At 39.4% G+C, this 12,967-nt stretch overlaps 1 protein-coding gene across 1 annotated transcript; it reads right to left on the reverse strand.

The window, feature by feature from the left end:
* Positions 1-210: 210 nt before the first annotated feature.
* On the reverse strand, positions 211-4,860 carry LOC140851598 (norbelladine 4'-O-methyltransferase-like). The gene is made up of 5 exons (XM_073243515.1): positions 4,808-4,860; positions 4,441-4,527; positions 2,172-2,316; positions 970-1,101; positions 211-700 (listed from the first exon to the last, which is right to left on the reverse strand). The coding sequence occupies exons 1-5, from the start codon at positions 4,858-4,860 to the stop codon at positions 407-409; spliced, it is 711 nt and encodes a 236-aa protein (XP_073099616.1). The 3' UTR covers positions 211-406.
* Positions 4,861-12,967: the final 8,107 nt, after the last annotated feature.

Below are 12,967 nucleotides of genomic sequence, written 5' to 3' on the forward strand. Positions count from 1 at the left end.
CGAGCTAATAAATTAAGAAATGGGCAAATACGGAATTGGGAGAATATTTTTTCATCCAATTAAAAATGAAAACTAATCTATAGAAAAAATATCCCAAAACTTTATTTTTTTTTAATAATCAGAACACACTTGAAGGATATAATCAAACCACATGATTCAATAAGATGCCTACAAATGATGTGATGCAATTACCAAGGAAAAAAATATCCATACTAAGAATATCGCCAAACTTTATTTTTTAATAATCAAAACACATAAGAAGTGTACAATCAAACCACATAGTTCGATAAGATGCTTACATATGTTGTGATCCAATCAAAGATGGAAATTTTATAGCAAGAATACCCCCAAACTTTATTTTTTTATAATCAAAATATACATGAAGAGTGTAATGAAACCCCAAAAGTCAGATCAGACGCCTACAGATGATGATTCCACCTCCAACACAAACATGTGACATCTCAATCCGGGAGTCAGTAGCCAAAAAATGATTAAACTTTAGAAAGTAGTCTCTGACTTCAGCATCATACTTAGAAATAGGAGTACCCACTGGAGCAACCATACGACCAGACCAAAGAGTATCATCATAGACAATAACTCCTCCAATCTTCACAAGTTTAAGTAAGCGTTCATGATATTCTCCATAGTTGAACTTGTCAGCATCAACAAATGCAAAATCAAACAACTCATCTTCTTTTACCTACAGTTATCACCAGAAAACTGTGATCATGATCGTATGGTAGTAACTTCCTATATAGAGAGTTTCACTTACAAATTGTGTTAGTTGAAAGTCCAATGATAGTTTAACCATATGGTGGCATTTAGTTTTAGAGCAGAAAAAATTATTTTCCTTTCCAGTGTTAAGCTCTTTTTTATTAATTAAAGACACATGTTGCTTTTATTGCTAGAGCAAAAGATAATTACTATGCACCATAGAAAATATTACACTTGATATAGAATGAAAGTTACCTCCTGAAGCATTTTATCAAGAACAGGGAGAGCTTCTGATTCAATAAAATTAATCTTGTTTTCCACTCCCGCTCTTTGAATAAATGGTAGTCCTATCTCAAAGTATGATCTGTTAATGTCAATTGCTGTGACCTACAACAAAGTATGAACAAGAAAGATAATGGTCATGAATACTAAATTTTTATAGCTCAGTTTTTTCAAATATATTGATTGTGGAGCATTGTTTTCTAATATGCATTGATAACTTCAATAATATTGTTTAATCATAAAATTTTGCAAATGTGTTTAAACATATCTTTTCTGAATTAACTCAAAATATATCTAGTTTGATATAAAATAACTAGGAACATAATATGGACTAGACTATGCATTAAAATTTAAATCTTTAGTAAAGATTTTTGGTGTCTATAATATACAAAAAAAAAAAGGGAAGGGATTTTCCATTTCATCCTTCACTTTTTGCTTTACTCTCTAGACTGTAGTTTCTCAAACACTATCTTTAAGCATATATTGAATATCAGCTATATATCCATTTAAAAGAATACACATTTAATCTTTTCTTTATCTATTGCTTACACGTGTTTCCATAAACATATTAGTATCTCAATAGCAACCCTGTCTCTAGCTTGAAATAGTATTTAAGATCTAAAACACAAGATGAATGAGCAGTAAGCTATTTTTAAACCTGCTCTAATTCTGGAACAATAAGCTACTTCTACTTATGTGCGTATTACGTGGCACAATATCTATGTGAAGCAGAGGTGTCAGGTTTAGAGATTAAAGCAATCTCAGTGTGTACATTGAAGGTCCATAGAAGAGGTATATTTCTATTCTAATATTTTCAGGGGTGAAGATCAAAACTAGCAGTATGATTTAACTTGGATGAACCATCAATCATTAAATATTTTACCAAAAATTTTAATGTAGTATGTTGACTGACTTTCTCTAAACATGTGTTTTGGTTAGGCTATAACTGAACACTAAATTTTCAGTAAATATTTATGATTCCAAATCCATGATGGAGCATTTTAATCCAAAATATCTAATAGGGTGATCATGATCTAGGCATTATAAATGCCCAAACCCAAAAATCATATGTTTAGTGGCCTCACACCTGTGCTTAAAATAGGTAATGAAACTTCTAGCAAATAGAAACAAGTGAACACAGCATTATTTAATGTTGCTAAGGGGAGTTGAAAAACCTTGCCATCCTCCGGTAATGCTAGTGCTGTCGCAAGGAGTGAATAACCTGTGAACACACCAAGCTCAATTGTCTTCTTTGCATTCATGAGCTTTAGAAGCATAGAAAGATGTAGGCATTCCTCTGGAGGCACCATCCAGAAATTCCTGCAATATCAAAATATTTGAAAAAGAAGGATGCGGAGCTGGGGGGGCATTGTCTAAATACTAATTATAATCAACTCACATGAGGTTAAGTGTTAATAGATCACAATTTAGAACAAGATATATCATCATTCAATTCATTTAATATAGTCAAAATGCCCTGTGCTATCCTATGATGTGTGCAACTTCAACTTTGACCCATCTTTAAAGAGTTAATTTTATTTACCATTCATTACACATAACTAGTTAGAGATTGAATCTCCCAAGTAGTTACTTAAACAATTCACTGATCATCTAGCTTCGGATAGCTAAATAAATCTAGCATTGTTACTTAAGATTTTTGAATAAAAAAAATGTACAATATTACTTTGAGGGTCATTATCAAACACTTTCTCAAGGATGGAAAAGCATAAAATCAAATTATATTGATATAGTTAATATATTGTATGGATATGATTGTAATTTCAAATTCACATTATACAATAAAGAAAATATCTTGTCAACTATTATACTCTACAAAAAATTTAAAAAATTTCTCACTATTCTCTGGAATGATAAAAATGCTAGGTCGGCATTTCTTGATCATAGATAAAATCTTATTTTAAGCAAGTTAGCACATAAGAGTATTGGATTTTAACAACATTTAGGACCCATTTGAATGATTGGGTTGAAAATTCTATAGAATTTACGAATTAGACATATGCAACCAATAAAATTATAAGATTATAAGCTGAACTATACCTGTATTTATAAGTATCTAGAAGTAGTTTTGGAGTGGGCCGACCCAATCCTATAAGGAGAAAAAAGATCTACAAAGATCTTTTTTTATCCTTAGAGAAATTCTTTATACATCGGATGCGGTGTAGAAAAAATGCACAATCCCATCTGATTGGGCCACATACTACTACTTTTCAATGTGTATTTAATGCTTGTCATTCCACTTTTTCGTTTGAAATTTTGAATAATGAAAATGCCCCTCTTCTTCTAAAAAATTATGACATCCTGTAGTGATATTATGACATCATACGGTGAAATTATGACTTCCTACATAGTATGTTATAATTTTTTCATAGAATATCATAATTTTGGTAGGAGTATTTTCATCATTTAAAATTTCATAAATTTTTCAACGATGAAGGCACTTTCCTCCCTTTATGACATCCTATGAAAAAATTATAACATCCTGTGCAGAAGTAATAATTTCACCATAGGATGTCATAATATCGTCATAGGATGTCATAATTTTTCAGAAGAAGAAGGATATTTTTTTCATTCAAAATTTTAAATAAAAAAATAAAATTATCGACGTTAAATGCACGTTGAAATGCGATGACTACATGGCTGAATTAGATAGGGAAGTGCATTTTTCTACACCGCATGTGGTGTACAAAGAATTTTCTTTTATCGTCATGGCATCTAGGCTAACCCGCTTCAAAACCACTCCTCGGTATTCATGAATATAGGACCAACTCAACCTCTAATCTTATGATTTTGTTGCTTATGATATCCTAACTCATGAATCTTATAGGATTTTCAGCCCAATAATTTAGATAGACCTTTAAAATACTGGACGGTAGTTTTAGATACTTAACATCATACTCTATACGCTATCACATAAACGGACAATAACACATTATAATAAAGATATAGGGTGAGCCTAAACGTTTATCGGTTCCTACTTTACAACACTCCTCTAAACAAAGAAGAAAGAACCGACGGTACCCAAAAGAAAAGAAGAAAAGAGTAAACATAGAGATGGGGTAAGTGATGCCCTCAGCTTGGTACCGGTCAGAGTAAAACAGAGAGATGGGGTAAGTGACGGGAAAGGCTCGTGCCAATCATAAAGAGATGCATCAATAGCATGGATAAAACCACAAGATATTTTCAGATTTTGTTCTTTGATTTATACTATTTTTTCATAGATATCTAAAATAACTACATACCAATCACTTTTTCCAATAATAACTATTAGTAGTATTTTCAAGAAAAAAAAAATACTAATAGTACTAGGAGTAGTATCACAGGTATAACATTCATAACAATGTAATCAAGCCATTTCAATGGTTTAGAATTTAATGTTTCCATTAAATTAAATAGTTAACATTCCACAATATAAAGGTTTAGAACTTGCCACTCTTTTTCTTAGTCACCTCTCTCAATGCCTTAAGTTGTTGATGCTCTCGTGGATAAACACTTGCCTCCAATATATACTGAAAAAAAAAAAAGAGAAAGATTAGTTAGAAATAAGGAGACGAAAAACCTCAAAAAGAAAGAATGTTCTCTTATTTTAATCTTTGCAAAGTGAAAATATCCGGAGAAAGAGAAACCCTCTTTTTCTTATCTTCCCTTGTGTCAAAATTCTCTTCTTTTCCTCTTCTCTTCTCTTGCATCCCTTCTTTTTTTTTTTTTTTTGTTTATCCTTTTTTTCCCCTCACATCTGCTGTATATCCCAAAGAATCGTGAAGAAGAAGTAGAAGAAAAGAGAAGTGACCTTTAAAGGGCATCATTCTTCAGGAGATGTATTGCATGTCCTGGCGGGGGATCCATTAATGGTCTTCCTGGTTTCTTAGGCGATCCCAAAGGGAATAGAATGGAGATCTATTAATTTGGCACCCTCTCCTTCCTCCTATCTATGCCTCATCCCCATGGGGTTGTAACTTGATCCACTAATATATAGAAATGTTTCTTGATGCCTAATCAATCACCATGAAGGCAAGTCCTTGACCTTTGCGCCTCCAAAGTGGTGGTAGGTGAGGCTGGGATCCCTACTGATGCAATGGGTAGTGTTCCAGCCTTTGTCCGATTTCAGTAGACGGCCTGGAGCCGACTAGCTGCTCATCTGATGAATAAACGTGAGGATAATGTGCTATCATCGAAGAAATATACATAGTCAAGATCGAAAATAAGAGTGAAGAGATATCGATGAATGGTGGTACTGATCTCTGCTTGACATCAGAGAAGATGATGATTTATAAAAAAGTTATGTCGAGAGTGGTTTCGATAAATCCTCTGACGCTCAAATCAGTAAGGTGGTTTGAGAAAAAGAATAGTAGAATCTCTGAGTTATATACATTATGTGTATTGGAGAAATCTCTGCTTACCTCTATTTATACAGTGAGCAAAATGAATGGTGAGATGATAGGTGATCATATCAATCATGTCCTATCATACAGTGCCGTATGGTACCACATGGGCATCTTTAAATGCTGATGGTGGGCGTGCCTTCTGTTCAGCGCACACAAGACGGCGGACACTACCATGCATGGGGTGTATAAATGATCCTGTGAGTGCATTTAATGAATTCATAGCATCCCATCACGTCCGCATCTAGCTGGCCAGAGTATGGCTCTGAGTGACATAATCTGATATGGCTGTCAGAATGGCATGGCGGCCATGCTTGATGTCAACTAGTCGGAGAGCCCCGTACAGTCAGAGTCGGCAAAATGAGGCCATCGAGTGTTGTCACCCTGCCCACGATCAACGTGCTTGGTATTCACCGAGTAGAAAGTAGTCGGGTATGTGCAGAGCGTTATTCGACTATTCGGCATAGGTGAGACTAAAACATAGTCGATATGGTGCTGACTAGGTCAAGTACTTGCTCTGGTCAGCCGTTTATTGTTGATAACAGTTGGTATAAACCTGATTGGGCAGGACTCGTTGACTCGAGTCAGGCTAAGTTGTATAGTTTAGTTCGGTGCGGCTCCTTTAGTCGGTTGGGAAGATGAGTAAGATGGGTGTCAATTGAGTGACGAGGATCTATCTCACACCTGCCCCAACTCCCAAGTCCGATTGCGGGTTAATCGAGCGAAGGGAGTTTGTTGTCGTCTGGATCCGAATTTCTTTTGCTGATTGCTACTTGTCTATGTTGTCATTTCATGGACTGGACCGTCGCTTGTCATTTTATAGAACATGCGACGGTGCTATCCCATCACAAGTTATATGGCAATAAATATCATAGAGCTCGAGGTGATCTTCAATACTATAATGACGGAGATCGACTGGCAGGATAATAACGAGCACACGTACAGAGTCATCCAATATCGATTGCTCATTGGCTCGCCTATGACCACACAGATTCGGCTAACTTGACGAGAACTGAATGATGGTGCATCAACGGATGTCGAGATAGTCAGTCGTGATCGCTGCCAATATCGATATCTCTGAATATGGTGTAATACTTGATGTTGATCCTGACCTTTGAAGGGATCTATAAATAGGGGTTGACCCCTTAGTCCTATTTCAGTTCATTGGCTTTGCCTCATCTCAGATCTTTTGCTTCCCTTCTCTTGCAGTAGAGAGGTTAGGTTTGCCATAGGTGAGTCATCTCCTTTGGTGCCGATCCTCCGTCACCGTCGACCCTTGCCACCATCATCTCATCAGTCTTTTCCCTTTAAGGTTTCCTCCTTTGTCTTTTTTTTTTTTTTTGAGCTTTCGTCTGAATCTTTTCTTCTCTTTTTCATGGCTTCTATCGGTAGAAAGTTTGGAGATGAGAACCCGATCAGAGACCAGTGTTCTCAAACTCCAACCACCCCAAGGAGATTGAGGAGGTTCCTTGGGGTGAACCCAAAGAGACATCTTCTCGTAGGGTCATTCAGACCTAGATAATTGAATGGTAGTCAGCTGTCGAGGACCTCCCTGGGCCTCTTATTGAAGGTCCGAATTGAAGGAGCCTGCCATTCGACCGATTAAGGGATTACTATCATATCCCTAGTCGTATTGATTGATGGTGTCGATGAAGAAGGTCGGGTTATCTATCCTCCTGACGATTTTTTTGCCATTATAAGGGCTCTTTCGATTGGGACTCCGATTTTCTCTCCACCCATTTATTGCCAATATTCTTGATCGGTATGAGGTCATCCCCACTCAGCTTGCTCTCACTTTTTTCGAATCTTAGTTGTTTCGTCGTTCTTTGCATCTCCTTCGGGTTGAGCCTCGAATTTCTTTGTTTCGAGTCATTTTCCTATTGAAGAAGCATCCCGAGAATGGGGGTGGTGGTTCTTCTGTCCTTAGTCTTGTCAACAATTATTTAAGAACTTCCTTCTTCCATCCATAGGTGGAAGAATAAATTTTTTTATATTACGGCGACCACCCATGGGGCTTCGATTGGATTGGATGATCCCCAATCTATCTCGAATAGAAATGACACCATCCTGGAGGAGATTGGGGAGAATATGAAAAGCTGTTGAAGTCCTGGTTCCTCTGCATCAGAGCTGCTCAAGGAGTAGTCTCTTTCTGATGCCGGGATAAGCCCGACTAGCCATCTTGGTAGTCTCTTTCCCACAGACTTTTTGTAGCTTTTACTTTGTTTGTAGACTAACCTTTCTTTATCGTATTCATGCAGGCATGAGGATTATGGTGAGATCCCTCAAGCAAGCAATCCGAAGGAAAAGACAAAGATGTCATCTGGGCCTGGCGGTCCCTCTCAGCCACAAGAAGTCGAGAGAAGAGTCCCCTCTTTGGGTATCGAGGAGTACACAGCCTTCGCCACCCACACCTCTGGAATTCTCTCATTGCTCGTTACAGTTGTGGTCCCTCCTTCTCCTCCTACCAACGACGACGTCATTATCGTCGGGCCATTGGTGAAGCTGAAAGTAGTCCAAGCCCTCCTGATTCAAGCCGGGTCGGGAGGAAGCCGGGCACCTAATCGGAAAGGTGCTGACAAGGGGAAGACCCCTGCAGAGGAGAGTGCCCCCGCCTACACGGCTGACTATGGTCCGGATACCTCTTTCGGAGAGGCCATAATTGCGATCGAGATGCGCTTCAAGATGATCGATTAGGCTCTCCAAAACCATCAACTCGTTGAGGAGTTGGCGAGTTGGAAAGTCAAGAAGGCGCATCTAGTTTGGGAGATTCAATCGAGCACCTACATGTCATTGATCAGGGTAAGTTTTCAACCTTCGCTTAATCGGTTTAACTCTCAAATAGTTATCAGCCAAGTAGATGGCTTAGCCACTTTTTCTGTTTTGCAGATAATCCACGACATTACTGTTTTGTCTGTGGGGTTGATCAAGTTCACCCAAATCAACTCCAAGCTGGAGGACCAGGCCTAGACTGCTCAAGCTCGGGCCGAGGTTACTGATGAGCTCTTCTGGGCTGTCGAGGAGCAAGAAAAGAAGAGCAGAGAGAAGATCACTCTGTTGGAGGCCGAGTTGGCAAATTCGATGATCTAGCAAAAAAAGAGAGAAGTTTGGCAAATTGAAGGCCGACTACCAGAAAAAGATGAAGTCGGCTGAGAGTGCCCTCATCGGGGAGAAGGAGAAGAGGTAGAATTTTGAGAAAGCGACCAAGGAGGCTGAGAATGCCGCCAAGGTGGCCGAGAAGACTGTCAAGGAGGCCGAGAAAGCTGCCACCAAGTTGAAAGAGAAACTAGTGACGGTAGAAACTCGGGCCTAAGAGGCTGCTTCTCGAGCTCTGGCCGAGTTTCAAAGTTCAAAAGAGTACGAGGGCGAACTTGCTGATGTCGGTGTAGATGCATACCAGCTCGAGTTTGAGAAGTATAAAAAGCAAGTCCACCATCTCATACCCAAGCTAGATTTGAGCTCGATACAAGCCAACAAAGAGTCAAACAAGTCGGGCGACGAGGAAGCAGAGGCCAAGGAGGATCTTCCCTAGCCTTCTTTTTAGATTCCTCTTGTACTCCTTTGCTTTTTGGTCTTTTGTCTTGCTCTCATTCTATACCGAACTCCTTTATAAAGAAATGATCTTCTCTTTCAACTTTTGAGTTGTTCGACTTGATTGCATGCTTTTCTCCCTTATTTATTTACTTATCTTTATGCAAAATTGACTAAATAATGTAATCGGCAAGAAAGTAAAATAGTCGGTAGGAAGCAACAAATGGAGTAGGTTGTAACCGAACTAACAGACTTAAGAAAACTTTCTAAGTCACGTAGTCAGTTTTTGTAGCCGAACTTGATCGGACTGAAGTCATAGTCGTAGATCATTCGTCGTAGATTGTTCCATCAAGTAGGAACTTAAAAAAAAAATTTTATTTTTATTTCGGATCAGTGGATCCTCAGCTAGTCAGTATTAAGCCGACCTACCATAATTTATTTTCATCAGGTGTTATGGCAAACCACAGCTTTCGTACTTACGGCCCTTAGACCATTGCGAGTACGTTGGTGGTTGTTGGAGCTCAAAGCTCGATGTCCAGTTATCAGCTGAACACCATATTTATTTCATTGGGTGTTGTGGCCCCATGGCTTATGGACCCTATCGGGCTTGTAGGGACTCGGATAGGTATGTCATCGAATGCTAGACGTCACGGCTCTGACATCCGATTATCAGCCGAACACCACAATGATTTTGCTTAGGTCTCGTGCTCAATTTGATGCTACGCCCCTCAAGCCTTAGCAGGCGTGCTTATGGTTGATGGACCCACCTGTGTATAAAATAGGCCCACCTCCGACTTCGTCAATCGGGTATCAACCGACTAATGCTTCATCGGGTACTAGCTGATGAGGGAGCGGTTGTGTTGTATATTTTTGAGCACTCGAACAACTGGGTACGGGATTGTAAAAAGGAGACCTTTTTATTGATGAAGGTATTCTTATTGATGATACATCCATAGATTCTCGATATTCTCAGTTCGAGGGATCTCCGTGCCATCCAAGTCCTCAATTTTGTAGGGCCCTGATTGCAAAACCACTGAGATTCTGTAGGGACCCTCCCAATTTAGAGATAGCTTTTCTTGCTCGGTCAGTTTGGAGATTTTGGATCTTCTGAGGACAAGTCTCCTATTCGAAAAACTTTGGGTTTGACTCGAGAGTTGTAGTATCGAGCTACCCTTTGCTGGTAGGAGGTCGTTCTCAGTTGAGCTTGTTTTCAAATTTTTTGAGCAAGTCTAGGTCGGCTCACCTCTTGTCTGAATTGGTTGATTCATCGTAGTGTTCCATTCGAGTTGAAGGTAAGTCGATTTCAGCTGAGATCATGGCTTCTATCCCAAGTGCCAACCTGAATGGAGTCTCTCTGATCGGGATCCGAGGAGTCATTCGGTAAGACTATAGGATACTGTAGAGTTCGTCAGTCCAGCTTTGTTTGGTTTGATCGATTCTCATCTTCAGGCCTTGCAAAATCATCCTGTTGGTCATGTCAGCTTTTTCGTTGGCTTGCGGATGTCTGACTGAAGTGAGCTTGTGCATGATATGATACTTTGCACAAAATTTTTCAAATTTGGTGTTATTGAACTGTTGGCCATTGTCGGTGAAGATTACTTGGGATAGACCAAATCGATAGATGATAGATTTTCATAGGAAGTCGGTGATCTTTCGCTTCATTATTTGCACCAGTGGTTCGATTTCGACCCACTTGGTGAAATAGTCGATGGCTACTATGAGAAATCTTCTTTGTCCACGACAGACGAGAATGGATCAAATATATCGACTCCCCATTGGTCGAATGGTCAGGGTGCCGAAATGGTCATCAGATGACTGGATGAGAGTCTTTGAATGTTGCCAAACCTTTGATATTGGTTACATTTCTGCACCAAATCATAGGCATCCTTCTGCATGGTCGGCCAATAATATCTTTGTTGGAGAATTTTATAGAATAGCGACTTGCCTCCCAAATGGTTGCCGCAAATGTCCTCATGTACCTCCCGAATAGCATAGTCAGCCTCGAAAGGTCGGAGATACTTGAGTAGGGGTAGTGACGCTAATCTTCTATAGAGTTAGTCATGGATGGTCACGTACAAAGTCACCAATCTCTTTAGTTGGTGTGCCTCAATAGGATCAGCCGGCAAGATTCTATCCATTAAGAAGTTGATGAATAAGTCGATCCAACTCGGCTCATGTCCAACTTGGACGTGGCAAACTTCCTCCTTTGAGTCAATGCTCGGGCTCTTGAGGTACTCAATGAAGATCTTTCTAAGCTCGCCATAGCCGCAGGTAGCGAGACGAGACAAGGAGTCAGCTTAGGTATTTTTCGAGCAAGGGATGTGAAAAATCTCAAAATAGTCAAAATGTAATGGTAAAGACTTGAGCTTTTGTAAATACCTGAAAAGAACAAGGATCTTGGGCCGCATATTCTCCTCGAGATTGTCCAGCGATGAGTTGTGAGTTGGTGAATATGTAAACATTTTACACCAAGATCTCTAGCGATGAGTTGCCAGACTGTTGCGGCCTTTGCCAGATTTCTGTAGTCGGCTTAGAGCCGACTAGCTGCTGCGCTTGAATGCGGGCCGGCAGAATGCTGAGAGATGGTGTGCCACTGTCGGAAAAGGTGCACATAGTCAAGGTCGAAGGTGAGAGCGAGGGGATGCTGATGAACGATGGCACCAGTCTTTGCTTGATGTCGGAGAAGATGATGACCCATAAAGGAAGTCCCACCGGAGGTGGCTCTGGTGAGGACCCTCCGACGCTCAAGTCAATGAAGTGGCTCGAGAAAAAGAGCAACAGAATCTTTGGGTTGCATATAGTATGCGTACCTAGGGGGGTCCCCACTTACCTCTATTTATAAAGGAAGCAAAATGGATGGTGAGATGACAGGTGATCATGTCAATCATATCCAATCATACGGTACCATATGGTGCTACATGGGCATATTTAAATACTGACAGCGGGTGTGTCTTCTATTCAGCATGCATAAAGTGGTGGATGCTAACGTGTGGGGTGTAATAAATGATCCTGTGGATGTATTTAATGAATTCATAGCATCCCATCATGATGTGCAGCTAACCGGTCAGTGTATGGAATCTGACTGACATGATCTGATATGGTCTGTCAGAATGGCATGGCGACCATGCTTGGTAGTCAACTAGTCGGCAGAGGCCCATACAGTTGGAGTCAGTAAAATGAGGCTGTCGAGTGTTGTCACCCCGCCTACTAGCCGTTACGGAGTTTTTTCCATCGCAGGGGTCAACTCATAGGGTCGACTCATACATATGAGTCGACTCATGGGATCGACTTCTGTGACACAGAACAGAAAATGACTGTTCTGTAATTTTGACGTATACAGCAACAGAGGTTGACTCATAAGGTCGACTTATGCACAGGGGTCGACTCATGGGGTCGACTCAATTGGGTGTGCCAGCCAAAAAATCAGCGTGTCGTTCAGGTCCTTTTGACATGAGTTGACTCATGGGGTCGACTCAATTTTATAAACATGATTTTCTTTCAAAAAATATACATCCAAAAATATTGAGATTGCCTCCAAAAGATCACAAATCTTCTGTTCTTGCTCTTGAGGCTTTCAAGTTAGGACTTGCTGAAATTATGATTTTGCTTTTAAAAAATAATAAATTTTTTTTCAAACCAAAATCATTAGTAACCCCTTCAATACTTTATAATCATCAAAATCAATTCAAGAAACAATAATCACCATATGAGATAAGAAATTTATGGAAACTTTACATGATCAAAATATTTGGATGCTATCTCAAAATAAGATGGAGGTATATGAAATGTAAGTTTTACTAGAAAGGATTTGAGCAACTTTAAAAACCAACCTTTGAAAATAGTTATTCAACATTAACCTACATACAATAATTAATCATTTATGATCTCTGCAAGTTAAGATCTAGCCTTCTTTTATGCCGTCCAATTAGATGCAGATAATAATGTGTAGAAATATATTTTAGATTGATGGGAGATCAAGATTGTCTTATCAATACTTCGACAATCACCATAAAAATTAAGATATTAGCGACGACCATTAGTGA

This window comes from Elaeis guineensis, chromosome 9 (genome assembly GCF_000442705.2).
Source record: "Elaeis guineensis isolate ETL-2024a chromosome 9, EG11, whole genome shotgun sequence".
In the NCBI taxonomy this organism is placed as follows: domain Eukaryota; kingdom Viridiplantae; phylum Streptophyta; class Magnoliopsida; order Arecales; family Arecaceae; genus Elaeis; species Elaeis guineensis.